Raw genomic sequence first — 27,652 nt, 5'->3', positions numbered from 1 at the left:
AGTGATCCTGGAACTCAGAAATGGTGTTACTGATCAGGTATGCCAGCGCATAACAGCTGATCGGATGGTGTCATTGAAAATATACTGCAATGTCTGTCATGAAGAAACACACGAGCATATGCACACATTGGTATTCAGCTTCTACTGCCTCAAGTGAGAAACACTGTGTTATTGTGGGTGATGAAAGGGGTCTGGTTGAGCTGCTAAAAGCATCAGTAAAAAGACCGAGGGCCACAAAGTAGAGGGGAACGTCAGAAGAACACTGTTCCAGAAGAGCACATCCCAGAACCAGTGAATGTGAGCATGCTTTTTCCAGGTATGACCACAGACAGAATGGCAGGTCATAAAAGGCCACAGTGCTAATGTGACAGTTCCTCTGACCCCCCCCCCCACCCAACACACACCCACAAACCTCTGCAGTCACACACATTTGCTAATAAGCTCACATGACTCAGTGCCACACTGACACAATTCTGCAACCAGCAGCACAGTCACAATGAATGTCCACCATGTCATTAGCACCGAAACGAGAGAGAGGGAGGCAGAGGGAGGGAGACGGGTGCAGAGGGGCACTCGGCCCCTTTCGGCTGGTTTTATAGCCTAATGGCAGGGTGAGAAGAACATGAGCGCGCCTGGTAAAGTGAAGGTCCGTGAGTAGAACGAGGAAGGGATCAAAGTAGAACAGAGAAAGAAAAGTTCATCTGGGTACCAGGAAGAACATCACAGCTGGGGGGGGAGGAGAACAAGCAAGGTGAGTTTGGCCCCGAGCAGCAGCACAAAGATCACAGTGAAAATCCAGTTTCTTTTTTTCTCTTCTAAAGACGTTTCAGTCGCTCACGCCTACTGCGTCTTCTGTGTAAACATGGATCTGTGTGTGTGTGTGTGTGTGTGTAACTTTAAGCGTCTAGATAAAACCAGGCCAGAGAGAGCGAGCGAGAGAGACAGACAGATGGAAAGAGAGAGAGAGAGAGAGAGAGAGAGAGAGCGTGTAAGTAGGAGCACAGTACAGAGACGGACAGAGAAATGGACAGAAATCTACAGCAACTGCAGTAACAAGTGCTGACTTGATTAAACACTGGTGATTCAGAGAGAAATGTAAGTGTTGGTTTCTCCCAGCATGACTGCTCTGCTGCCACTTTCTGAATGTTTTTCCTGGTGTGTGGATGGAGTTTCTACAGCACTAAAGTCCTGCTTGATATGGCTGTGAGTCTTGTTTCAATTCGTCCTCTACGCAGACTAAAACAGACACAGACAGGGTTCAATCTAAAAGTGAGCTTTCATATTTAGCACCGTGTTAAGGGAGACAAAGTGCTCCATTTATGTTGATCTCTGTCCCGCTTGGTCTTTTAATGAGGTGTGGTTAGTCATTTTTGTGTTATCCAGCCAACAATGTGTCAATGTGGTGCCCAGACAGAAATACGTGTACCTGCCCTCTGCCTCTCTCTACCTGCCACTTGTGTTTTCCTCCGTACTTTGCGGAAAATCTGCAAAGTCTTGCACTCTTGCAGGAATTAAGATGGCAGGAGGGTACCAGACCGGTTCCAGTGGGCCTTCTATTAGTGACAGCGAGGGAAAGATGACCTTTCCTTCACTGTTTATTTTGGGAAGGCACCAGGAAGAATGCCGGAGCAGCTGTTCTACCCCTGCTGGCAGATCCAACCCTGTGAATTCCCGTCTGCCACTGCAGCAGCTCTCCCTTCGCTCAGGCAAGGGTCTGGCTGCATCCAAGCGCCGTGATGTGTAGATGAATCCTCATCAGGATCATTGAAATTCTCAGGACAAGAAGCAAGATTGGTTTAGGCTACTAATTTTTTTCTTGATTAGCCTTACCTTTAAGGCTAATCTTGACTGATATTGCTTTAATGTGGCTAATAAAACAGCCTTAATTTGCCAGGACTTCTAATCTCATTGCTGTAGATCTATCAGGTCTGAGGTATGAAGCTTGTTTCTCCATCTATGGGTATGTTTTATCCCAGGATTTGGCCTGTCATGCTCACTAGGCTATTCCTGAATGGTATTTGTGGTGCAGCAGGGTACATTAGCTCACTGTAGGGGTCCAGCTGCTCAGTGCCATGCTGCAACGAATGGGACGCAGCTGATGTTTAGGTAGGTGGGAGGCCGTGCTGTGTTTGTGTTCTCATCACTCAAACAGGTTTTGTATAATGACTCATTGTCAAAAGATGTGTGATTACTCTCACAACATTATTACTTTGCACTTATTGCTCTATGTCAAAACTCTGTTTATATTTCCAAAACTGTGCAATTAATCTGATTTGAATACACTAACCACAAGTTGGCAAATTAGTCTACTGCACTGGATGTTTAGTTTGTTCATTCACTTTGTTCTCTCTTTCGCTCTGGCTCTCTCTTTCATACACACACACACACACACACACACACATATGTCATGTTCCTTCACATTCCCCGACTTGTTGGAACCTGGGGTGCACGGCCCCCACCCCTCCTGGGTGGCTGCAGAGGACTGATCCGCTGGTTCCCTTCTGGCAGTTGAGATCCTGTGTTCTGTTTCCATGGCTGTTTAATCAAATCTCAATGTTTATTGTTAATCACTTCACACGAGGGCAGTTCTGTTCTTGCGGTCGGATATATTTAGTCAGTGTTCAACCTGTTGCGTCGCTTATTACTGTCAACTCTCGACCGATCGGGAGGCTTTGCTTGTTTATTATGTACTGGAACCAGTCTAGCAGCTTCACTAAGCTACAGTATCTTCTTTTCACAAAGAGAGACGCGTTGAATAATGGCGAGTCTACCTAAGGACCCTCCAGAGGATCCCAAGAAACAGAGCTTCTGGATGGTGAGGATTATATTCACGATCTGTCTGGAGAAATCTTTCAAACTGGTATTCTCACACATTTATTAATATTGCCACTACTAGCCTGGGAATTACGTGCGCACGGTGCACCGGACAGAGCAGTCCTTCCAGGCCTGCAACGATATTGTGGCCTGTTTTGTGGAGAGGGCAAAGGTGGAGAAACAATACGCCCAACAGCTCAACCAGTGGAGCAACAAATGGAAGTCCATTGTAGATTCCCGTAAGTGCTTCTGTGGCCTGAAAACATTCCCAGGCTCTTTTAAGGATCTTTATTTTAGCATGTTGGTTGGAATTTGTCCAGGCAACAAATGAAGCAATTATTTCCATTTTTAGTTCCATGACTCACCTCTCTGCTCTCTGCTATGTTATTCCTCCGGGTGTCTTTTGTCTCTGCTTCCTCAGGGCCACTTTATGGTTCGCTGATGAAGGCGTGGCAGTGTTTCTTTACCTCCACTGAACGCTTAGCTGTTCTCCACTCCTCCATCTCCGACTCACTCGTAGCAGAGGAGGGAGACCGGGTGAGAGTCTGGCAGAAGGACACGTTTCCAAAGAAAATCTTCTGCGGCTTCAAAGAGAGCCACACCAACAACACCAGCTTCTCCCGTGCACAGAAACCCTGGAGCAAGAAGCTGCAGAAGGTCCGACCCTGTGTGTCTCACCTTTGAAATACCCTCTATAGGTCATCAAGCAAAATCAACTGTTAGTTAAATGCAAATATGATTTTAAGTTGCGTAAAGAGCCAATCAGAAATATACACGAAGCATTAATTAAAACACAGTTCATTTCTTCATGCATTCATTCATTGTTTCCAGCTGGAGAAGGTCAGGGCTGCATATCACAAGTCCTGTCAGAAGGAGCAGACGGCTCTCGACAGAGAGAAACAAGCCAACGAAGACGCTGAGATGAGTCCAGAGAAAAAGCAAAAACTGGCCGATGCCCGAGAAAAGGCTACAGGGGAGAAACTAAAGGTGAGCAGAGAGGTGAACACGCACACACAGTCCAGGGCTTTACTTCAAATCACACACTGATTTAATCGCTGTTCAATTTAAACGTTTATAATCGATGCCAGAAAGTTAAACATGCTGCGTTTAAATGTGAATTGTTGACCCATTTCGCATGAACACATTTAATCAGGCAGCTATAAACATGAGCCATAACCTGAAATTCATGTTCCAAACACCTCCCTTCTATGGACTTGTGTTATTATTACCTCAGCTCAGGGTTTATGGAGCTCTGGCGTGGGGACCAGATGAGTTATACATCACGCGTCACGCTCCATTAAATAAAACACTGTGACTGTGGGAGCTTACAGCGAGCGCTCATCGTAAAACGGTTCTTGTGAGCTGCCCGCAGTGTAAGGATCAGTACGAGAAAGTGCTGGAGGATGTGTCGGCCTACACGCCCCGCTACATGGAAGAGATGGAATCCATCTTTGAACAGTCGCAGGAGGAGGAAAGGAAGAGGATCAGTTTCCTGAAGCAGGCCTTCCTCTCCATCCACAGGCACCTCGATGTCACCAACAATGAGAGGTGAGCAGCGTTCAGCGTGTGCCCCAATCGGCTGTATTCGGTGTTTGACTGTTGTCGCTTTTATTCGCTCAGTGTGAAAGCCGTGTACAATGAGCTCCACCAAACCCTGATGTCCATCAACGAGCAAGATGATCTGAAATGGTGGAAGAACAACCATGGCCCCGGCATGCCCACCGACTGGCCAAAGGTTGAGGTGTGTTAAAAACACATTTCCTGCACATAAAAGGAGCAATCTCAAAACAACTAATGCAAGGTTCCAGTTGTGACCCTGCTGATGACCTCATCTGGAGGGTTGATGTGCTTATTTTATGTTGATTGATCAGGACTGGGTCCCACCTGTAAAGAAGCTAAACAGGAAGAAGAGACAGAAAAGAAAGGAGAGTCGACCGTGAGTGGTTGATAGAGGTAACTTGAGTGAGTGAGCAGATTCAGTCCGGTTTCTGACGCCTTATTTCAACCCTTCCTCTTAGAGTGATGATTGGGGGTGTGAAGGTGCGCGCCCTGTATGACTACGTTGGAGAAGAAGGGGACGAGCTGTCCTTTAAAGCAGGTAACTTCCTAATTCAGATCTAATTTGATGATATTTACTTTGTTTTATAGTTCATATAGTTATACTTCCATCTGAAACTTGTTCCACTCACTCCACAAGGTCTTCAGTGGAATTAGCACCAAAAATTGAAAATGATCAAGTGTAATATCCACATGAACATGGTGTGGAAAACAAATACTTTTTGCGTTATTCAAATTACAGTTTACTCTCAAGGGTATTTTTGACCCTGAAACCACTGATTAAAACGCGTTTAATCCTTTAATGAAGAGCTTCTGTCTCCCTCTTGTGGAAGTAAGAGCTACTGCACAAAAGGACGTGTTGCTTTTATTCTGCTGCGAAACTAAATTTTACTTTATGCTTTAAAAGTCCTTCTAAGCCCCGATATATTGTTAGAGTTAATGTCTGTGGTAAAACCATGTTTTTTTTCTGTTTTCTCCCAGGGGAAGTGTTCCTGAAGGTGGAGGAGGAGGATGACCAGGGTTGGTGTCGAGGGGTTCTGAGTGGAGGGAAGGAGGGCTTCTACCCAGCCAATTACGTTGAAGTTGTTACTGATGCTTGACTGTACTGAGACCAGATTTCTTATTTCTTACACACTTTTCAGATCTATTATGGACAGATATGATAAGGTGTCACCTTCACTCTTAAATCCGTTTCCAATGAAAGGACCTTAGCGTCCTAACCTCCTTGGTTTGCATACCTGCTTAATATAAATGAACATATTTAAGTCGAGGATGTATTGAGCTGGAACAGAATATGTAAGAGAGTTTCGGAGAGAGTATTTATTTACCGGTAATGCCATGTTGTCTGAGTCATTAGGTCTGCAGTCAATAATGAAGATTATAAGATATGGATAAGGTTTACCCGAGCAAAGGTTTACAGTAATGCGTGCACACAGGGTTAATGTTTACTTAATACGTGTATACAAGACACAAGGAAGTTAGTTTGACTGAAGAAATTGATTTTCAAAATAAAAGTGTTTTCCTTCTACCCTCACCTGAGTTTTTATTCTATGTGAAGGTCATTGAATTGTTTTTTTCTGTTTTCCTGAGGATGAACTCATGTGTTCCTCTGTCTCCTCTTCTGCACCCAGCAAATCCAAACATTCTTCTCAGATCAAATTGGCTGGTTTTGAATTCCTGACGTTCAAAGTCCTCAGAGGAGGAGTCCTAAAGATCTAAATCAATGCATATGTGTGTCTTTTGGTTGGTGCATGACCTCTTTGGTTTAAAATAAAAATAGAGTAGCTATTCTTACATAACAAAGTAAGAAGAATGTAGTTCTACAGGATTTAAGCAATGGACTACATCTCCTACTAGTTTTTTATCGTTATAAGCAAATGGTTATGATTGAAGTTATGATTAGCATGCAGTCACATTACTAATGAATGAAACACTTTATTTAGGTATGAAAAACATACCTAACTACCCTATTTGATCCTCAAATTGTTTTATTTATAATCAGAAAATGTTTAACCAGAGTTAAGCAACATGTCGTAGACCTGTGAATAACTAACAACCTCTAGCACACACACACACACACACCCACACACACACACACACACACACACACACATATATAGAGTTGGGACAGAAAGAAACCTGTTGTACGAGCACCACATGAATGACAGGACGTCTCACTGCTGTTGAAGTATTTCTGAGACTTCCTTAGGAGGATTTTGCGGTAGAGCTGTAGAATACACGCAGTGTTAAAGGGACCCTTAATCTACCAGTAGTAGTAAGTGCACCTATTTGTTCATAATACATTAAGTAGCCGATAAAAATGACAGCGTTTGGATTAATGTCCTGCCAGGATTGTCGTTGAGGCTATAATTTTGTGTGTTGTTGACAGTGCAACCCCTTTTTTGTGTCTGACTGTGGTCAGAGGGTAAATATCGTGCTCTCTGTGACCGCCAGGAACACCCACGATGGAATTTGCTTGTGGGTTTGTTTATGTGCCACCATCAGCGAGTCAGAAGGACAGTCCACGGGGCAACGTTAACCTTGTTAAGCGTTCAGGTAAGATTAAAAACAGGCACCACAAGAGCAATGTGTCCAACCTGTTGCAGTAAAAGCAGTAAAACTAAGATTCGACTCTTTCTGACAAAGAACACAGCCACAGTGATGCCGTTTGGCTCTTTGTGAATTTTCCCTTAAAACTCTTTGCACCGACGTGGGTGGTGGTAGCTCAGTCTGATGGGGACTGGGCTGAGAAGTGGAGGACTGCTGGTTCAGGATCCAGTGCAGGCAAAAGATGGAAGGTTTTGTGGTATTAGGGGAAGGTGCCAGAACACCATTGCTGAAGTGCCTGAGTACTTTAGAAAACCTACAATTGCTCATATAGGGCCCAGTGAAGAATTGGCAACTCATTCAGGGGTGGACCTGCCTTTGCCTGTTTTGTGCCCTTGACCCCAAAAGGGATAAAGCGGTCAAGAAGATGATTAAGACATAGTTACGGTAAAATTTTAAGAGGCAATGTTTGACAACAGGTGTCTGATTGGTTAAGTGCCTTTACGCTGTATATTATGTAATCTGTCACATATACTGTATATATACACAACTCATGTCTACACTTATTTTCTCTACAAGGGTTTTTTCTGTGCTCACATTTATGCTCCCTTAAGATAAATATTTAACTACATTAGGTGTGTTTATCCACTGTATACATACAATTGCAAGAAAAAGTATGTGATTATTTAGATTTCTACCTGAATTGGTCGCAAAATCTTTTCTGATCCTCATCCAAGTCACAACAATATACAATAGACACAGTCTGCTTAAACTAATACTGCACAAAAAAATATATGCTTTCATTGAGCCCTGTCTTCTGTCTGCGCTGTCTTTCTGCCAACCTGGAAACTTATCTTTAGGAGGAGATTGGAGGTGTTGTTAAAGCTGCCCTGTAAAAAACACACACACAAGTCAACAACTTTAGAAAAGTCAGCTAGTCTCCCTGTGTGTAGTCCTCCTGCAGAGGTGTCTACAACAGCACAGCACAGAGTTCTCAGGAAGGTGAAGAAGCAGGCAACTAAAGCTTCACAGAAATCTCATTAAAACATCACATTCTTGTTAATAAATATGCAAAAAGTAAAACATTAAACAAGAATGGATTTCACGGTAGGACACCATGGAAGAAGCCAATGCTGTCCAAAAAAGACAGAGAGCAGAGACAGAGAACTTGGATATTCCACAGCACTCCTGGCAAAATATTCTGTGTACAGATGAAACCAAAATGGACTTGTTTGGAAGGAACACACAACGCTTTGTGTGTGGGGGGGTTAAAAAATGTCACAGCACACAACATCAAAACCTCATCCACACTATGAACTATGGTGGACGGGTTGCTGTCATGGACTAAAAATTGAATTTCCAAGTTTATCAGGACATTTTGCAGGAAAACCCAAGACCATCTGTCCACCAACTGAGGCTCAACAGAGGACAGGCGATGCAACGGGACAACGACCTGAAGTATAGACGTAAATCAAGAACAGAATGGCTTCAACAGAAGAAAATACACCTTTTGGAGAGGCCCAGTCAGAGTCCTGACGCAACCTAACTGAGATACTCTAGCGCGACCTCCAGAGATCGATTCCCACTAGACATCCCAAGATTATTGCTGAACTGTAACCATTTGGAAAAGAGGAATTGTCCCAAATGCTTACATGTGTTAAAATAAACATGAAAACACATCATTTTTGTGCGGTATTAGTTTGAGCAGACTGTGTTTGTCTATTGTGGTAACTTGAATGAATATGAGAACGTACCAATTCATGCAGAAATCCAAGCAATCCAAGTAATTTCCTTTTTTTGCAACTGTATACCAGTAATTATTATTTTTTATTTTCAGCTCTTCTACCTCCTGTTGGCCGGTGGGTGCGTCCTCAAACTCCTCCACCTCCGCCCCCACTAAACCCCGCAGAAGCCAGATCAGCTAAGTCTCCACTGTCCAGGAATACTGAAGGTTTAAACAAGAACATGGAGACGAATTCTGCAAATGCAGAAGTTCACAGCAAACTTGCTGCCGGTTTTCCTGTCAGTACAACTCAGCCAACAGCACCTCGAAAAACTGGTACTGACTTCTTAATATCATCTTAAATGGCTTTATAAAATTAAACTTTTCTGAATTCTCCGTCCCCCATGCAGGGATGGCCAGCAGTATCCCATCAGAACTCTTTACGTCTCACTGGTCCAAGCGAAATCCCCTTTCTTTTATCATATATGAGCTCAGTTGTTGTAGAGTTCAGGGTCTTTTTTGTGTGTCGTATTTCGTAATGGGCCACACACTTTGTGTGGGAGACATGTCTAGACCACAGACAGGCAGGTCCTGAACCTGCGTTTGTTTACAGCAAAGCCACTCTGTTGTATCTCCTGCAGAGTTGGGTTTGGCATTGTCTTCCTGGAATATCCAGGGACCTCCCTGATGTTTAGAGCAGTAACTTAAGCTGCTCCGGAACCTTTGCCTGCTCCGATTTAATTTGGCCTTGAGGGTATATAGATGTTTTCTGTGCTGGGGACACTATGTCCTGATGCTGGCGTCTGCAAACGCTTCATCGTCATTACACGCCACCAACTGAAATCAGTCGTATTGAACCATGCTAAGGGTGTGACTGTTGAAGCCGTTTTGAGATTAATTTACACATAAAGTTTCTTTTTCTGCATTGTTCCGTTAACCCACTGCTCTGCTCCATCTCGCTCAGCCCTCCTTCCTCCGCATATGAAGCCGGCAGCGAACAATGAGCCGGATTCAAACGAGCAAAACTGGAACCCAGACTGGTCGTGCAGCATGGCCCATGGGAGGGTCGTGCACGTGAAGCTGGAGAGTGGGTCAGCTCAAATAACAGGTAAATTGTGTTCATTCGGGTTTCTTCTATTGATGCCTGGAGCAGTTTGGTTGAAAGGACTTTATTGTGTCTTTATCTGGAACCGCAGCCCCACCACTTCCTCCGAAACCATCCTTCATGGGGCCAGAATACTTGACTGTGTTACCGGCATCCATCTCATCCCCTCAATCATCTCAGAAATCCCTTTCAGAACAAACAGACCCACCATCGCCCACCAGTAAAGGTAAAAAGGTAAAAGCATTTGAGAGGTTTTCAGACAGGAAGTGCACTTGAATTCAGCAGTTTTACTGTCCCTGACCCAGGATCAGCCGATAAAGCGATCTTGCCTGGAAATCCTAATGTGGTGCTTGTCAGTTTGGGAAAGATATTGTCCGAGCAAAAAGGTCAGAAGACTTTTATAAACACTTGCTACAATTTAGTCTGGTGACTAACTGGTGAATAATGGTGCCGGCGTCCTTCCAGTACAGACCACAAAAGGAAAACCTACATCGTGCACCCAGTGCGGCTCCGTCCTTGACTCAGCTTATGACAACATGGTACTCAGACTGCATTTCCTTCATCATTTATGAAAGTCAAACATTGGGATTTTGTTGATTAATCATTGAATCTATCTCGTCCTCCTCCTCAGGTTAACACGTGCTACTTCTGCCAGGACTTGGACAACCACCCCAGTTTACCACAGGAGCCCCCCGCCGGTTACCACGACAACCTGTTTTTGCTCAATCCTGACGAAAAGCCGCTCTCAGCAGAAGCTCTGCTGCTCTTTTGCATCGACGTCTCTGGTTCCATGAGCATGACCTTCCAGGTGAGAACCGCCCAACGGATGGAGAGCTGTCTGTCATCAGAGACGACCAGCATTCACAAATAAGAGCGGGTTTATTTGTATTTCTCTAAGGTGACAGAGAAACAGGGTGTGGTCCATAGATCCCGTCTTCATGTAAGTGTCTCTTTTTTCCCTATTCACAATTTAAATTCACTATTTGATGAACACTCACAGCACCCATTAAGGCAGCAGGATTCAGAATTTTTTTTTTTTTTTTTTTAAGTTTTATGCATTTGTCTATAATAACGATAAATATTGCTACAAGTTTGTCCAGGAAGCTGTGTTCCAGTGTGTTCAGAGACTAAGTGATCAACGGCCTGACACAAAGGTGGCACTCATCACGTTCAATGATCAGGTAAAAACACCAGCGCGTCTTGTTTCTCATAAAAGCAGAGTCTGTACTGATTATGATTTGCCTTCACCAAATATACACAGGTAACAGTACATGGATATGGCAGTTTCCCCTCCCGTTGTCTGAGGGGTGCCGAGCTGACTGACCGTGAATATCTTAAAGCAGTCGCAGGAAGGTTCTCCAGCCCGCCGCCGCTGTCCCAGACCAAGGACGACCTACAGAGACAAGTGATGGGGTCTGTGCAAAAGGGTGTATAATCATTCATCTGCCACTGCAGAAATATCAGCATCTTTCTTCTCTTTTTAAAGATTATCTGAAAGTGGAACAACAGCTCTGGGCCCAGCTGCTCTTCTAGCTATTGCAGCAGCCTCCAGACAACCAGGGTCCAAGGTAGGCTGCCTATTGATGTGTTGAAACAGTCATAAAAATATAATTAGTCTGATCTGTCCCCTGTGTTGATCCTGAAGGTGATTATCTGTACAGACGGAAAGGCCAACACAGAGTTGGGGAACCTGGAGGTAGAGGATAATGATGCACGTACTCTCCTGTCATCCACCATCTTCTACCAGGAACTGGGGGACTATGCGGCTAATGAAGGGTGGGTCCTCATTACATCAATGGTGAACCAAAGGGGAACATTCATACGGTGAACATCTGTGCCAATAAAGACACCTTATTTTCCTCCTTTGGTCAGTGTGACCGTGTCTGTGCTGTCTATAGAGGGAACCGACTGTAGGCTTGATGAGCTGGGGAGACTTGCTGACCGCACCGGGGGGACAGTAAGGCACTGCCTCCGTATAGTCAAACATGAATGCTTTTATTATGCCCGTCGTTAGTCTTGTGTATGGTTTGTAGGTGGTGGTAACAAGTCCCAACAAGCTGCACCATGAGTTCGACCAGATCATTGACAACAGGACTATCGCCACACACTGTACTGTCACATTACTGCTGCCAAGATCACTGTGAGCTCCTCCTTCCACATTCATTCCTTCAATCCATCCGGAGTGTGTTATATCTCTCTCAGGCTGACTTGTTGTGCTCATTTTGCCAAGGCGTATGAAGGGAGAGAGAGAAGCAGGACACAAAGGGTCCAGAGATGTGGGAAATGTGGATCCAGACACTGAGATCACCTTCCAGTTTGAGCACAACATGCAGGGTGAGAAAACACTGAAAACCACTCGATTTGACTAAATTTAAGTGTTCTGTTGCGTCTAATGAGGAGGAGTGATTAAGCTGAAGGCCTCAAACAAAGACAGCAAAGCCAGTAAAACAAACTTCCTGTTTTACACTGCAGTGGCAGCACCAGCCCCCGGCAGCCATGTGTCCATCCAGCTGCAGGTCAGATACAGACAGAGAAACGGACAGACGATGCTCAGAGTCATCAGTTCTGAGCGGACCGTTACAGATGATGGGTAGGTGATGACTAATCCTCCCTGCTTTTAAATTGTACTTGCCGCTGCTAACTGACATCCAGAGGCGCCCGCGAACGGTCACCCATCTACGTTGAACATATTTACTCATCAATTTTCTCCAACCCCGCAGACTGTGACTGTGACCGTCTTGAAAATACGGAGCTGTTGATGAGATACTGCAGCCTGAAATCAAGTTGCGATTAGCGTATCACAGAAACAGCCCCTCTCATTCCCATTCTGCATTCAGTCACACCGTTAATGAGCCTCTTAAATTTGCCTGCCTGCTTCATGGTCTGCATGAAGTCCGTGCAATTTGTCACCCAGATGACTGAGACAACAACAATGACAACCCCCACACCACCGCCACCCCACCCCTAATTGTGTTTGCAGTGTAATAATGGTGTTTCCACTGTCAACCCGCTAAAAAATAGGTGTGACTCTCTCCCTCAGTGCGACAGTCCTTTCCTCTCTGTTACTGGCCATCATTCAGCTCAACTCCTCACAGGCCAGCGCTGCTCTGGCTGTGAGAGGCCGCTTCCTGGACGCCAGGAGGGAAGGCGAGCTGCAGCGGCAGCTCATCGAGAGGGCGATGTGAGTTACTGTAGAGACGGGCCAGACAACAGCTAAAGACAACCTTCAGATGACAATATCACAGCGGGCACGTTTGTAATTCACCACAGAGAGCACAACCGCAGCGTCGACGACAAGCACACCTACCAACAATGGGTCAAAACAATGGAGCCGATATACAAGAACATATTTCACTTCACCAGGGTGGGTTGTTGCATTTTTATTAGATCTTCAAATCTGTCACATCCTGAACAAATATGCTTTTTTTTTCTTCCAGAGGATATCGGTTGTTTCAGACTCACAGGTGATTCAAGTCACATTTCTCAGAATTAGACTTTCCTTCCTTGAGCTCACCAGATCAACTCATTTTTGTTTTGCTTTTCTCGGCAGCCCCTGACGGACGCCGGTGCAGCACTTCTCTACACCATGAAGCACTGCAACAGGAAGTCCATATCACTGAAGAATAAACAGAAACTACCTGGCGTGCAGCCCTGAGCCGCTACCTCACTGGATGCCATCCAAGCTGTTAAAGAGGAACTTCATGTTTTACGTTGAAGAATTAGCTGAATAACAGATAATAGTAGAAAACTGCTAAAGCAGTGTGCAGCGTTTGTGTTTCACACTGATGCGACGGCAGTTTGTGTTTTAGCTGCAACACATGAGAAAACGCTGACACGGAAACACCATGATGGAGCTACGCCCAACCGTCTGTAAAAGGCATCTCGTCTTCATCTAATTATGTATTTTGGCACATTTTTAGTGCCAAAAATAATCAAGCAAGCTTATTTTAAATACATCGTGTGTGTAAATATATGCATCAAAACAACAGCAATAAAGGAAATGAGTGAAAGATGTGTAAATAATTAAACCTTAAAGATATAGTGAGCAATGGAGTATATACAAAATGTGACTGAACAAATGATGATCAGTCCCGAAATGGAGGCCAAAGCATAGATGGACATGCGTTTCTCTGGGGCGGCCCGCAAAGCACAGATGAGCGATTTCGAACAGACGTCTGTCGAACATTTGTGAGCGTCGTCGCTCAGTGCTGGAAGGTTCCAGAAGATCAGAACATATAGGAACCAAAGTTCAACCAGAATACGCAAGAAGATGCTGAACAGATAGAAGCCCACGGTTCCTCTGTCATTGTGGAGATCTAAGACCATCCTGCTCTTGGCTTCTGTGGGAGAAACTGGACTTTCTCCCTTACCCCCAGAGTCCAGCTCCACGTCCTTCTTCGCCCGTGCACTCCTCTTCTGGTAGACGGAGCACAGATGAGATGTGAAGAGCTCCATGACAAAGACAGAGAGGACAAACAGCACATAAATGAAGTTCCAAGCCACCGCCGTGGGCCTATGGAAGTGTTTATTAAAGCACAAGTTGACGCAGATGATGTCAGTGCTGTTGCAGGAAAAATCGGAGCCCAGTTTGGTGAAAGGCAGCTCAGCCAAGAAAAGAATCACCAGGCGGATGCAGAGGAAGCCAAACCACAGCGAGCGGCACTTGTAGCTGGTGGTGGCGTCCACTGCCGTACGCAGGATGGGGATGAGGCCGGTTATTATGGCAGCCATTTGGTGAACACAGGGTAGAAGCTGAAACAAACAAACCAAAAAGTGAACCCACCACCTAATACTGCTTCAATTCCAGGAGGGAAACCTGAAGGCAAACCCAAACATTAACAAGCCAAATACCCAAATTCAAACTCTGATGACTTTACATACAGCACATCAGACCATACACTTATTAGAGAGTGAAATCATTACAACGGGGAACACAATTTTTGTTGATTTAGGTCTGATAGCTATTATCTAATTTTGGGGTGCAGAATCCAAACCGGGTCTCAGTTTTTCTCCATCACATGAAGTTTTTGTTTCCCTATAGTTCAGAGTATCCCCTATAGGATATTGATAGTCCTGACCTGTTGGGAGCTGCACACACCTCTCAGTCTCAGTTGTGACTACACGTTGCCACGTAGCTGTAGACGGGTCCGGTCGTAATCAGCTGAGTCTTACTACAGATAAACAGTGGAATTTTCCTTATCTGGAGAGGAAGCTGTGGAGAAAAAACTCGACGTGCTAGAAAAAAACTGACTGCAATTTTGGAATCGACATGTAGATTTTAGTTTTAATCAGAATAAAAAACAAGAGAAATGTATTTTCAGATTGTTCCCCGGTGTTATTCATGTAAAATGGGGTCAAATAAAGTTCTTCCTAAAGAAAAGTGTAGATAAGCGCTTACCTCACAATCTGAGCGAAAACTGTGGCTCTGCCCCAGTGTTTGGTTTGCTAGAATAGTTTTTTTTTACACTGTCGTCAATAAAATGTGTTACAGTTTCACTCTTTTAAATGTGCTGACTTGGTCCTCTCCTGACCACAGCAATGCTACACACTTCCCTTTTTAACTCCTCAGATATGCATTTGTAGAAAGAAATAAAACCAATCTACGTTTTGCACATTAAAAACATCTCAATACTTTACTGCTTTACATACATCACACTTTTTTTGTCAGTATACAAATCTAGTTCCTCTGATCCATCGTGGACCACCAGAGTTTTTCTTTTCAGACAATCAAGAGTTACTGTCGTCATGACGTCCAGTTAAGCAGTTATTAACGACTCCACACGCAGAAAAAAATGCAGGTTCAAGGTAGACAAAAGTTGTCATTTTAAAAAGCCTTATAAAAACATGTTTGGTTGATGTCTCCCATTTGAAGCCATAATGATCAAAAGAGATGTTTTGCGACACAAAAACAATCAGTTTCATAATTTACATTACATAAATGGCATAATACTGTATTTAAACAGGAATAATACAGATGTGATGAGACCAAGTTAATGTACATGATTGAAACTTTTATATACCAGACTTGTTATATGTACTTGCAAATATGTAAAAAGTTATTTATTTTTTTATAAAAAGCTTAAAGATCCTCTTCTTTGACCAAGTACTCTGGAAGAGTCTGAAACGCAGTAACGGATACCGTCACAGGCACTGTCAGGGCAATGCTGCTGGGCTCAACGGTGGACGTGGAAACCCCACTGGGTGGCGGGGGAGAGGGAAGCGGGTCAGTATGAAGAATGTTTACATCACCGAGCTGCGGGGTGGCCGCGGCAACATCTGTGTGAGTCCTTAAGTGCTTGCGAAGGTAAGCAGCAAACAGGAATGCTTTACCGCAGTGGGGGCAGCTGTGGGGCTTACTGGAGGAGTGGATCTTCTGATGTTTACGTAGCCCAGATTTGTTGAAGAAGCCTTTGCCGCAGCTGTTGCAGATGTGGGGCCTCGGTTTGGGATGCTGCTTCTGGTGCTCTTGTAAGTCGGCCAACTGTGCGAACCCTGCCTGGCAGGTTTCGCACACGTGGGCGCCCAGAGGAGCAATTTTGCTGACTGTCTCAGGAGGGGAGTCAATGGAGTGAAGGTTTTCATGTGCCTGAACGTCATCCCAGTTTCCAAAGGTAGCATCACAGTGGGAACAGGAGAACTGAGGTAAGATTGTCGGGACAGTGAAGCCAGATGCGGAGGCGGCCTCTGGCACCTGTTGTTGCTTCTGTTGCTGCTGCTCAGAGTGCTCTGCAAGGTGGGTTCTCTCATGTTTGCGTAGGCTGGAAGACACCACGAATGACTTCAAACATTCCATACATTTGAAAGGCCTCTCGCCAGAATGCACGCGGCGGTGTTTGTTGAGGCTGGAGCGCTCAGCAAATGACTTGTCGCACTCGGTGCAGGAATAAGGCCTGAGGCCCGTGTGGACCAGCATATGGCGCCGCAGGTCCCAGGATGCTACGAAGGCCTTGTCACAGCTCTGACATTTGTACGGCCGTTCACCTGAATGAACGCGTTCGTGCACGGCCAAGTCTGCAGGCTGCCGGAACCTCTTGGAACACTTATCGCAGGGGTAAGGCTTGAAACCCAAGTGAGCTCGCTGGTGGCGTCGGAAACTGGAGGGGTCGGAAAACATCTTGCCACACTGTGGGCAGAGGAAAGGCTTTTCCCCAGAGTGAGTACGGAGGTGAGACTGGTAGGAGGACAGTTGGGTGAAGCCCTTGCCACACTGCTCACACTGATACGGTTTGTTCTGGGAATGAATGCGCTGGTGACAAGCCAAGGAGGAGGAGCGGGAGAAGGCCTTGCCGCAGTCTGAGCACAGGTATGGTTTTTCTCCTGTGTGGGAGCGTTCGTGGTTCTTCAGGTCCTTCAGCTCCGTGTACGTTTTCCCACATTCCTCACAAGCATATGGCCTATGACCCTGGTGGTTCCGTCTATGCTTTCGGAACACAGAGGGGTCCGCAAAGCTCTTGCCACACTCACCACAGAAGTAGGGCTTCTCTCCTGTGTGAGAACGCATGTGGACCTTCAGTTTTGAGAGGGTAGGGTAGCTCTTGGAGCACTGGCGGCAAGAGTAAGGACGCTCTCCACTGTGCTGTGTCATGTGTATCCTCAGGCATATAGCTTGCATAAAGGCCTTACCACATTCTGTGCATACAAAAGGTTTTTCACCAGTGTGCGAGCGGCTGTGGTTGCGCAGCTCTGTGGGGGTTTTGTAGGCCTTGTGACAGTCCGGACACTGAAAAGGGCGCTGGGCTGAGTGAGTGCGCTCGTGCTTTGAAAGTTGAGCCTTGTTTGAGAACGTTTTAGCGCACTGTGAACATGAATGTTGCTGCTGAGGGTCTTTTTTGTGTGCTGAGAGCTTGTGGCTCTGCAATGCTGAAAGGCTCTTGAAAGCCTCTGTGCAGACGGAGCATTTAAAAGAAGGTTTGGCTTTTGGGGGTCTGCCTCTGCCACGTTTCTTTGAAGAATGGCTCTTCTCCATCTCTTCTTCATATTGACCCTCATCATCCTGTTCAGGAGGGGTGTACTGGTCGGCAAGAGGTGGGCTGCCAGGATGAGGAGAGGCCATCTGTAAAGAGATTTATTATGAAACGTTCTGTTTTTAAATTTGCAGTATATATAAATGGATAATTACCAACATATTGATGTGTGGTGATTCTTGAATTAAGCTTGATATAGATATGAAGATTCATGTCTAAATATGTAACATATCGACAGATATGTCTGCATATTATCACAAAATGGTTGGCATTAGGACCTCAGGGACAATAAGCTTAGCTAACCACTTTGATGCCAGAGGAAGTTGGCGATGTAATGACTGGAACTGTGGCTGCGAACCACCGACATGTGTCCGAGCAGAGCCGTGGGTCACAGAAAACCAGTCGGTATGAAAGCGTTGAGAGCTAAATGCATGTTTTCCACCCTCGGGTTTGCTAGCTTTCTTGCTAAACATTCCTCTGAACTCAAAATGGCTGGCTTTAGGACCGCCGGCTGCAGCCTTTCACTCGACAGCGTCAACACATCCGCGATTGTATATTAAGAATTTAGCAAAGAAAACGCTAATTTAACATACTGGGAACTAAACAAAAAAAAACAACAAAAATATATTTTTTAAAACTCCTCTCTTACCTGAATCAGGGCATTGGTTATTTAATAGGAGTACTCTGAGTGAAAGCACACCAGCATTCACTAGCAAAGATTGGGTATGACTGGGTGCAGGATGGGGGAGGCTCTAGGACCATGATGAAGATAGCTCTGCTCAAGGAAACTGCACCATTTCAGTGCGCATACTATGTAACCGAAATATAACAACTTAAGTGAGAAAATTACCTGCCACACAATGTTAGAAACTAAGCGCTATTATTGAGTATGGATACGCAAAACTGAAACTAAGCATTACGTCAATAGCGGAACCTTTGTGGCTATACGTCATGATGGATGTGCTAAGGCTAACGTAGCAATCTGAAGAAGGGAATGCGATTTTTGATTTTACCCTCAGTTGAATCGTGATTCTAGCAAGGGTTCTTTGGTCTATTTTACATTCGGTGAATGCGTGTAGACGCGCGGAGCTCAAGAGGTTTGGTTTAACTTTGTTGCCAGTATAGGTACATTATTTTGAGAGGGAAGTATTTCTTCGCTGCACATTTCCTGTTCCCTAGCAACAACAGCAATGTGGAAAAGGGGATGGAAAAAGACAATTGCGAAAAGGGGGTTGGCCTTTACGTATAAAAAGAATGTTTTAAAAATAATGAATGAAACTAGACTTCCCCAGGCTTGTGCTAAGTCATTACTGCCAAAGGTATGTGATTTGATGTTTTTTCTGTTAATGGGATAGCGCATAGCCAGCATTTTGTTTGCTTTTTGCTGCAATGTTTATTTAGTTAGCCGTGATGGTGCTAGTTAGCTTGCAAGGCGCTTTGTATAACTCAGTGTACAACTATACAGCTAAAATTGTGCTGGGCGTGATGGCCATGTAACACGATAATGTGCGATCAGTTGTTTTATTTTGGGTTTCTGGGCCAAATCTGATCGTTATCGAGCTACAAAACTATGTAGAGAGAACCATGAGCTCGCGGTTTATTGACATAGCTAGTTAGCTAGCTTTGCTGGTGCACAAAAAACAAGTCCGCCGTTTCTGCCTTACTGCATTTAATTATCTCAACATTTCGTTTTGTTTCTAAAGTCCATTTCTTATTTTGTGTAAGCATTTGTCGACTTTGACAAATATAATTAAGAGATGATGACGTTAGGAACTGTGTTTCTACGTGGTTTAAACCAATGTTTTATGTGTGTCTCTGTAGTAAACGTATTTATTGCTCAGTCAGGTAAAGAGTTCTGGTTCATTTCAGAATAATGTTCTTTACATTACATTTCTAACTTGAGTCTCTTTTGTCTTTAACAGTTTAATTTGACGGTCTCCCCTTCCCTCAAATAACTCAACGGTGACACCAGTTCTCCACATCACAGCCCATGTTACTTCCCTGTCGGTATTCCTTGGATAGTTCTTATGTGACCAGTAAAGGCACTGGATATATTCCCCCAAAATAACACTGTGTCAGGAGCTCTTAATTTAATCTGTGTGAAATGGCTGTGCGAGGCCCTGGCAGGACAACATGTTTTCCTTGCAAACAGTGTGACATGGCATTTCCTAATATTCCCGCTCTGCTTGATCACATGGAAGATCAACATGAGGAAGAACGGAAATTTAAATGTGCTGAATGTGGACGTGGTTATAGACACGCTGGTAGCCTAGCTAACCACAAAAAGACACACGAAGTGGGCTCTTTTCAGTGCAACATATGCGGTAAAGAGAACTCTAATGCTTTGGCACTGAAGAGTCATCTCCGGAGCCACACTTCCCAAAAAAAGTATTCCTGTGCTCATTGTGGAAAATCTTTTCGTCTCGCAACGCAGCTGAATACACACAAGAAGGTCCATATCACAAAGAAAGTAAAGCAGCAGACCTCCAAAACGGTGGACGCGGACCCTTCAGATGAACCTGAATGTGATCACCCACATCATTTCAGTGACCAGTCAGGCAGTCTGGAAATGTCCGCAGAGTTGTCCGAGACCTCTGATGACGCGACAAATCGTCCCTTCAAATGTGATTTATGTGACAAATCATACATACACCAACGAAGCTTGACCAATCATAAAAAGACTCACCAGGTTGGAATGTTTGAGTGCACGGTGTGTTTCAAACAGTTCAACAACATGGCTGCGCTCTATAGCCACCAGAGAACTCACAAGGGAAAAAGTGGGACAGATGTGAATGCACTGACCGGGTCTCATACAGCGACACTACTGGATAATCTTTCAAGACAGAGTCAAGACCCTCAAGTGCATTTTTGCCATTTGTGTCAAATTGTATTTGCCAATGATGAGGACTTTCAGGAACACATACAAATGCACAACTCTTCACCTCTGTCATTTGGACTTCAAGATACCTTGTCAGAAAGCCAAGACATGTCCTGTGACAACAGTATTACTTCCCCACCATCAGACTTTTATGCATCCCCATTAAATAATGGTCCCTCGGTATCATCAGTAGGTAACTTTGTAGGTTTTGATCAGCTAGAAGAGAACATTGGAAGGAACGGTCACGAGTACCCAGACTGCTCTCGTAGTGACGCATCACCATGTAATATCGCTCAGGGAGAAGCCCCAATCATGGACACAAGCATGCCTAATGTTGCACTATCACATACAACAAACCCTCCCTGTGTAAAGGAAGTAGAAGAAAATTCAGGTGTAGATTCTGATGAGCGTCCTTTTAAGTGTCAAATCTGCGGTAAAAGCTATCGGCACTCCGGTAGCTTAATCAATCACAAACGGTCACACCAGGTCGGGATATACCAGTGTTCCATCTGCAGGAAGAACTATCCTCACCTGGCTGCCCTCAAAAGTCACCTCCGTCTCCACAAAACTCAGCCGCCCTCATATAAAATGAATGCCGAGGGAGACGGAGACTGGCTCTCCTCAGAGCCGCTGACTCTGGAGAACCAACATGGCTGTTTCTCTCCTCCAGGTGACGACGATGCTGCTGCGTACTCTGTGTTTGGCACGGATCAGGAAAATGAAGCCGAACACATGAAAGGGATTGTGTACAATGAGCAGCTTAACCAGGATGTTTGCCAGGATATGACCTTGAATCTACCTCTCAGCCAACAGCCAGTGCAGAGGCACATGTGTGCGGACTGTGGAGAGACTTTTGAAGATATCGCAGGGATTAAGTCTCACAGCTGCCCGCTGCTGCAGCAGCAGCACGACACTAATAGCAGCAGCTTCGACAGGACTGTAAACTTCCTGGACGGCGACAGTCACTGTGCCATTGGAAGCCCAGGGAGTAGTGTTGGGTTCCACGGTCTAAATGAGAGCCAAGACCAGAGCTACTTTGAACAAAGTTTCGAAGACGGCCTCAACAGTTACCAGCTGAATGGTGGTGAAGATGAAACTGATGAGGAGGAAGACGATGGCGATCTCTACCAGTGTTCCATATGTGGAAACAGCTACACGAGCATGAGGGCTCTCAGGAGCCATCTCAGAGGACACACGCAGTCTCACAGTACTCCTCCAAGCTCAGGGCCTTCTTCCATGTCCTCCCACGAAGAAATCAAAGACGAGCCTGGAGAGATGTTGATCTGCAGCACGTGCGGGGAAAGTTTTGCCAGTAGGCAGGATTTGTTAAGTCATCTGCTTCTGCATCAGGATGACAACAATTTACAGCTGAATTTCAGCAAAGTGTCTGGGTTCAAAGAGGAGTCGGAGAGTATCATTTGTGGCAGCTGCGGCGTCTCCTGCACCAGCTACCATCATCTGGAGAACCACAGCTGCACCACTGAAAGGAAAAATGAGTTGCCACAAGCTGAAGAGGACACGACGGCGGATGAGGCTCCCCAGCCCGACGCTTCGAAGCACGTTGCGGAAACTGTAGAGTCAGAGCAGCGTCAGTACAAATGTGATCAGTGTGGCCGCTCCTACAGACACGCTGGCTCACTACTGAACCATAAAAAGTCCCACAAAACAGGTGTGTTCAGATGCCTCGTGTGCCAGAAGCGCTTCTATAACCTGTTGGCCCTTAAAAACCACCAGAGGTCCCACTTTGACGTCAAGAGGTAACAAATACACACCAACAAGCGCTCAATAGTGACGGCTAAATTATTAAAAGTTCTTGCAAATGTGTTTGTTAAACATAAAAGCTTACACATGTTTTAAATGGTTTTTTTATGCTGCGGATGTAGTCAGTCCCCTTTAGTCGAGAGAGAATTAACCATACCCTTCTATTCCCACAGACACACTTGCCAAGAGTGTGGGAAAGCCTTCAAAATCCAGAAGCAGCTGGTGAATCACCTGAAAAGGCACAAAGAGAACCAAGCCAAGATACAGGAACTTAACACCCAAATCCAGGCCCTGATGCAGATGAATGGGAGCAGCTCAGAAGAAAGAATGCAGCCCTCGCCTTCGGTAGCCAGTCAGACCTCCACCTCCTCCCGCCCCTGCAGACGGCTGCCTCAGAGGAAGAAGGAGCAAATAAAGCTCGAGGAGGAGAGTCAAGACCGAAGGCCTTTTGCCTGCGACCAGTGCGGGCGCACGTATCGCCACGCAGGAAGTCTGGTCAACCACAGAAACTCCCATAAAATGGGGGAATATTATTGTTCCGTTTGCAACAACTCGTACTCAAATCGACTGGCCATGAAGAATCACATGCGCACCCATTTTGCGCATAAAAGACACTCCTGCCAAAGCTGTGGCAAAGGGTTTAGGGGGAAAAAACAGCTATTAACACATGTCTGTGCAGAGCTCAGAAAAAATGGGACCGTAGGCAGAAGGAGCCTGAGAAGTCGAACGCACCGGTGTAAGCGATGCAAGCAGGCGTTTCTGTCTGCTGACCAACTGAGAGACCACGTCTGTAGCGCAGCTTCAGGCAGCAGTGAGGCACCAACAAATACCAGTTCGAGTAAAGAGGAGCGGCCGTTCACGTGCAACATTTGCAACCGCAGTTACCGGCACGCCGGCTCGCTTCTGAACCACAAAAACACCCACAAGACGGGACACTTCAGCTGCACCTTCTGCTCCAAGCCCTTCACCAACCCCATGGCTCTGCGGAATCACACGCGCATCCACACGCAGAGGAAGAAGTACGTGTGCCTCACGTGCGGCAAAGCCTTCCGCCTCGCCAGCATCCTGCACAACCACCAGAGGATCCACAAGGGGCGCGGCTCACCTGAGCTGTCCCGACTGTGGGAAGAGGTTCCAGGGCAGGTCCGGTCTGAAGAGGCACCGCTGCCACATAGGGCAGGACTCCGCAGGGGCCGGGACCCAGCAGCCGGACAGAGGAGACAAGTGCTTCATGTGAGTTCAAGTTATGGGCTGTAAGTCTGCGTGTGAGTCTAGCTAGTCTGTGGATCGGATGATTGTAGTCTGGCTCTTGTGTCTGCTGACTAACCTGTAGAAGTGTTTTATTGTTGCTCCGTCCAGGCTGAAAAATTTAAAAGTCCCTCCCCTGTGAGGCTTCTGTTGTCGTAGATCAGGGGTGGGGAACCTTTCTCATATCGAGGGCCATTTCAATTTTTATAAAGTCCTCCGAGGGCCATACTATTATGAACACATAGGGACGCAAAAAAAAGTCTATAACCACTGTGTTACTAAGTCTCATGATTGCTGCATTTGAGTTTGAATTATTTATTTAGCACACGTGCATATAAAACCACCAAAAAAATAGAATAAAATGACAAACAAGTAAAAATAAATATTATAAATATTAGTCCCACATATACTTTGACTACATATTTAGATTCCTTGACCATAAAAACATACCGTTAGCCACTGGAATCATAACAATATGTCTTAGTTCAATAGTTATTCACGAAAAAAAATTCACGCTTTGAAACAATTTTACTTTGTCCGGCGCGAGCGCCTCAGCGGCGGCTACGAGGCGCGTTCACGTACTCTCTCCTTTGTCGTGAGGTTTCAGCTTCGTGGCTATTAATTCACTCACCACAAAACTTGCACGCGTAATATTCGGTACATGGTCGTGTGAAAGCTGCTTGTTGAGCCTCCAAACTCCGGCGAAGAGCGTTAATTTTATCCAAACTCATCTGTTCTTTCAAATCGTCGAGTTTAGCGTGTTTTGCTATGCATTTTTCGTCCGTGTCAATCAGTCCAGCCCACTACGTACATCACATGCTGTGTTCACTGACCCTGACCTTGACTCGGACATAACATAACCGTCGTTTATCTCAGAAAACGGTAAAATATTTCCTCTTGTTACGAAAGAAATTTCAGGATACGAAAGGCAAAAATACGCACCGCTGCTACTCGCAGCTCGCGGAGTTTAGCGAACGGTCCCACTGTATAAGTGCACATATAAAATATAAAAATCTTATTGCGTTGCGGGCCGGTAGAAATGGTCTCGTAGGCCGTATACGGCCCGGAGGCGGAGGTTCCCCACCCCTGTCGTAGATGGTTGAGTGATCGGGGGGCCTGATGCTGCGATGTTAGATAGTAACAGCTAACATCTCGCTGCAGGTGTGACCTGTGCGGCCGCTCCTACCGCCACGCCGGATCGCTCCTGAACCACAAGAAGACGCACTCGGAGAATCTGCACTACTGCACCCTGTGTCTGCAGACCTTTCCCGACCCTCACGCGTTACAGATGCACTCCCAGATGAAACGCCACTGCTGCCCCGAGTGCGGCAAGACCTTCTGTCTGGTCGCACACCTCCAGAGCCACATGGACGTGCACGTGAAGGAGCGCTCCGTCGTCTGCAGCATCTGCCAGCAGAGCTTTCCCAGCGCGGCCAGCTACCAGCAGCACCAGGAGACGCACCACAAGGCTCCGGCCGCTACCATCAAGGAGCAGACGGGGGCGGACCCACCGTGTGCTGGGGCTCGGGAGGAGATCGGGCCGTGGCGATGGACGGGCTGAGCAGGCAGGTTCCGCCCCCTCTGTCTCACATCCCAGAGCGCGTTTCTGATCCACACAGCGACGTCGGCGCAAACGCGGAAGAAAAGAGCCACGTCTGCGAGCACTGCGGCCGCACATACCGTCACGCCGGCTCCCTGCTCAACCACAAGAACAGCCACAAGACCGGCTTCTTCTTCTGCTCCGTGTGCCAGAAAGAGTTCACCAACCTGATGGCCCTGAAGAACCACCGCCGCATCCACACGGAGCCCAAACGCTACCAGTGTCTGGAGTGCGGAAAGGCGTTCCGCGTGTCCACGCAGCTCATCTGCCACAGACGCATCCACACCAAAGAGAAGCCGTTCACCTGCCTGCAGTGCAACAAGAGCTTTTCCAGCAAGTCCAACCTGCGCCACCATCAGAAGATGCACCAGAGCAGCGAGCCCTACGACCCCTCCTTCTGCATGGATGACAACACCTTCATGGACCTGGACATGGACTCTTTCCTTTGAAGCCGGGAGTTTACAGCAGGAGAACCTCGTGGGCTGTTAATTAACCCCTATCAGAAATTGTAAAACGTGCTCCTCAATTATAGCCGTGCACATTGTGTTCACTGGAGAGGCGTCGCACAGGCTGACCTTTGCAGGTGCGTGCTACACACACCTGTGAGACGCCACTCGCTCCCCGATTAGGACTGAAGCGAAGAGGAAGAAGCAGAGTCTGAGACTCTGGATGACGGTGTTGTTTAAAAACACCCGACGTCCCGATGGCGATACCTCCCCTTTTGCTGTGTATACTTGCATTTAGTGCCTCTGTAAATTTGTTAGGGAAAAAAAACAACAACACCAAATGACTTGTCATCGATGTCAAACCTTCTGCTGACATGGAGTCAAATACCTCTGGGTGTGTCCGAAGCTCAGCGGCAATAATAATCCTTAAATCCTATTACCTTGTACAGTCCTTCTACTAATAATATTCCTGTTGGGTGACGTCGTATGCTAAAATGGATGTATTTATTAATTTATTCCTGTTATTTTATTTGCATATTTTATTAGGGAAATGTTTTCTATGAATGTTGTCAAACAGAACTAAAACCTATGTAGCCTTTACAGAAGTTCATCGGTTCATTTGTATTTCCTCCTCTGGTTCAGTTATAGCGGGCGCGGATGAATGGCCGGTAGCACTCAGGGCCGCCCTTCGAGGGGATCTGACCTTCGAGGGGATCTGACCTTCGAGGGGATCTGACCTTCGAGGGGATCTGACCTTCGAGGGGATCTGACCTTCGAGGGGATCCGACCTTCGAGGGGATCTGACATTCGAGGGGATCCGACCTGACGTGCAAAGCGTGGCCGTTAGTTAGCGGACCTGGCGAAGCGTCGGGCTCGTCTCTGCGCCGCCGTGGCGACGCTCGCGGCTCCACCGGTCCGGAACCTTAGAGGAGCATCAGTTACTTCTTCAGCTTCAGTGCCTAACGTGCAAGTCGACTGTAGCAGTTTAACGTGCAGGATCCTGACATCACTCGTCAGATCAGCGTCGACGCTGTCCTGAGTTCTCTCCCCTGCTGCTTATCCGAGGTGATTCGGGTGGAACCGTGTCCTTTCAAAGAGAAGAAACACCAGTCCTCACAACGCCTCGTTTCTGCAAAGCACAAGTGTTACTATGAATTCTCTTTGCTCATGGACCACTGAACCTGTTTGTTTAAAAAAAGAAAATGTGCAATTGTTTTGTTTTTGGCGCGTCGCCTTTCAGCCGGCGTCTTCTCACGATTCAGAAAATCTAGAAATCTCGCAGGCTTTTATTTCAGAATAAGTAATATTTCTTTGGGGTTTTTTTGCCTTATGCATTTGAACTTGGCTGTAAGTATGAAATACCTCACGGATGGTTCTGCCCAGTTATTAACGCAGCTTAAGTGTATAAAGTATACTGTAAGGATAGAAGCTGAAGATATTGTGAGATTACGTTCATGTTTTCTATGTAGATTGCAGAAAGCATTTCTTCCATATCAACCTGTTTGTTGGGTTCCCACTTATATTTGCACATGTGTAGTGGAACGCTGGCAAGTGCATGAACGTGCCACCAAATTGTTCTCATTCATCCGTTGTGCACCTCGGCTACTTTTAAGCAATATATGCTACAAATATGTCCATTTCCTTTAAATGTCGGCATCAGGGTCACCTTGTCTTTGTTGACATCAATAACACTGTCACATGCGTACGTGTGAGAGATGTACATGTAATTCCTTCACAACCGGAAAGTATTCCCGTTCCCATATGGCACTTAAATTCCTCACTCTGTTAAAGTTATTTAGAGTTTTGGTGAGGAAACGTCAGCTCCGAAAATGTCCGCTCACTATTTAATTCATATTTATAGAACTATTTTGTCACTGAAATGTAGATTTTTACCTCCTTGTTAGAACTTAGTTTAGAAATAAGCAGATCATTGGAGAGGCAATTAGCTGAAAAGCATTAAATGACTTGCAAAAATACCACTTTGTTTCTCGTCTGTTCTTCCAAACGAC

The 27,652-nt window shown here is 45.8% G+C and overlaps 5 protein-coding genes across 15 annotated transcripts; 3 read left to right on the top strand and 2 right to left on the bottom strand.

Moving 5' to 3' along the window:
- The first annotated feature begins 536 nt into the window (after positions 1-536).
- Positions 537-5,905, top strand: LOC130522583 (protein kinase C and casein kinase substrate in neurons protein 3-like). Of its 5 annotated transcripts, none has more exons than XM_057027120.1 (10): positions 537-751; positions 2,745-2,815; positions 2,897-3,053; positions 3,236-3,471; positions 3,646-3,801; positions 4,187-4,362; positions 4,435-4,555; positions 4,686-4,750; positions 4,833-4,912; positions 5,353-5,905. In XM_057027120.1, the coding sequence occupies exons 2-10, from the start codon at positions 2,759-2,761 to the stop codon at positions 5,469-5,471; spliced, it is 1,167 nt and encodes a 388-aa protein (XP_056883100.1). In that variant the 5' UTR covers positions 537-751; positions 2,745-2,758; the 3' UTR covers positions 5,472-5,905. The 5 variants fall into 5 exon arrangements, with proteins under 5 accessions (XP_056883100.1, XP_056883117.1, XP_056883125.1 ...); XM_057027111.1 differs by lacking the exon at positions 537-751 and adding an exon at positions 939-1,095 and having other exon boundaries at positions 2,743-2,815; XM_057027129.1 differs by lacking the exon at positions 537-751 and adding an exon at positions 1,183-1,203.
- Positions 5,906-6,497: 592 nt separating this feature from the next.
- LOC130526394 (circularly permutated Ras protein 1-like) lies at positions 6,498-13,756 on the top strand. Of its 4 annotated transcripts, XM_057034043.1 has the most exons (21): positions 6,501-6,646; positions 6,826-6,927; positions 8,756-8,977; positions 9,606-9,749; positions 9,838-9,972; positions 10,052-10,132; positions 10,212-10,285; positions 10,378-10,554; positions 10,645-10,686; positions 10,838-10,927; positions 11,008-11,159; positions 11,233-11,314; positions 11,392-11,522; positions 11,619-11,703; positions 11,780-11,886; positions 11,977-12,080; positions 12,219-12,336; positions 12,787-12,927; positions 13,017-13,110; positions 13,184-13,210; positions 13,297-13,756. In XM_057034043.1, exons 2-21 carry the CDS (start codon positions 6,837-6,839, stop codon positions 13,399-13,401), a joined length of 2,202 nt encoding a protein of 733 aa, XP_056890023.1. In that variant the 5' UTR covers positions 6,501-6,646; positions 6,826-6,836; the 3' UTR covers positions 13,402-13,756. The 4 variants fall into 4 exon arrangements, with proteins under 4 accessions (XP_056890015.1, XP_056890032.1, XP_056890011.1 ...); XM_057034035.1 differs by having other exon boundaries at positions 6,498-6,646; positions 6,761-6,927; positions 13,017-13,210; XM_057034031.1 differs by having other exon boundaries at positions 6,499-6,646; positions 13,017-13,210.
- Positions 13,112-15,249, bottom strand: gjz1 (gap junction protein zeta 1). Of its 3 annotated transcripts, none has more exons than XM_057034298.1 (2): positions 15,145-15,249; positions 13,112-14,498 (listed from the first exon to the last, which is right to left on the bottom strand). In XM_057034298.1, the coding sequence occupies exon 2, from the start codon at positions 14,475-14,477 to the stop codon at positions 13,770-13,772; it is 708 nt and encodes a 235-aa protein (XP_056890278.1). In that variant the 5' UTR covers positions 14,478-14,498; positions 15,145-15,249; the 3' UTR covers positions 13,112-13,769. The 3 variants fall into 3 exon arrangements, with proteins under 3 accessions (XP_056890278.1, XP_056890268.1, XP_056890275.1); XM_057034288.1 differs by lacking the exon at positions 15,145-15,249 and adding an exon at positions 14,843-14,981; XM_057034295.1 differs by lacking the exon at positions 15,145-15,249 and adding an exon at positions 14,851-14,950 and having other exon boundaries at positions 13,112-14,499.
- A 102-nt stretch (positions 15,250-15,351) lies between these two features.
- znf668 (zinc finger protein 668) lies at positions 15,352-18,878 on the bottom strand. Of its 2 annotated transcripts, none has more exons than XM_057034074.1 (2): positions 18,360-18,878; positions 15,352-17,799 (listed from the first exon to the last, which is right to left on the bottom strand). In XM_057034074.1, exon 2 carries the CDS (start codon positions 17,797-17,799, stop codon positions 15,826-15,828), a length of 1,974 nt encoding a protein of 657 aa, XP_056890054.1. In that variant the 5' UTR covers positions 18,360-18,878; the 3' UTR covers positions 15,352-15,825. The 2 variants fall into 2 exon arrangements, with proteins under 2 accessions (XP_056890054.1, XP_056890045.1); XM_057034065.1 differs by lacking the exon at positions 18,360-18,878 and adding an exon at positions 17,866-18,142.
- On the top strand, positions 17,984-27,619 carry znf646 (zinc finger protein 646). The gene is given in 6 exon segments (XM_057034011.1): positions 17,984-18,115; positions 19,633-22,345; positions 22,523-23,440; positions 23,442-23,582; positions 24,759-25,069; positions 25,072-27,619. Coding segments are annotated over 5 exon segments (4,476 nt in total). The 5' UTR covers positions 17,984-18,115; positions 19,633-19,814; the 3' UTR covers positions 25,647-27,619.
- The last annotated feature ends 33 nt before the right edge of the window (positions 27,620-27,652 follow it).

Source organism: Takifugu flavidus, chromosome 1 (assembly GCF_003711565.1).
Source record: "Takifugu flavidus isolate HTHZ2018 chromosome 1, ASM371156v2, whole genome shotgun sequence".
NCBI lineage: Eukaryota > Metazoa > Chordata > Actinopteri > Tetraodontiformes > Tetraodontidae > Takifugu > Takifugu flavidus.
This window is presented reverse-complemented; position numbering and strand designations above follow the sequence as displayed.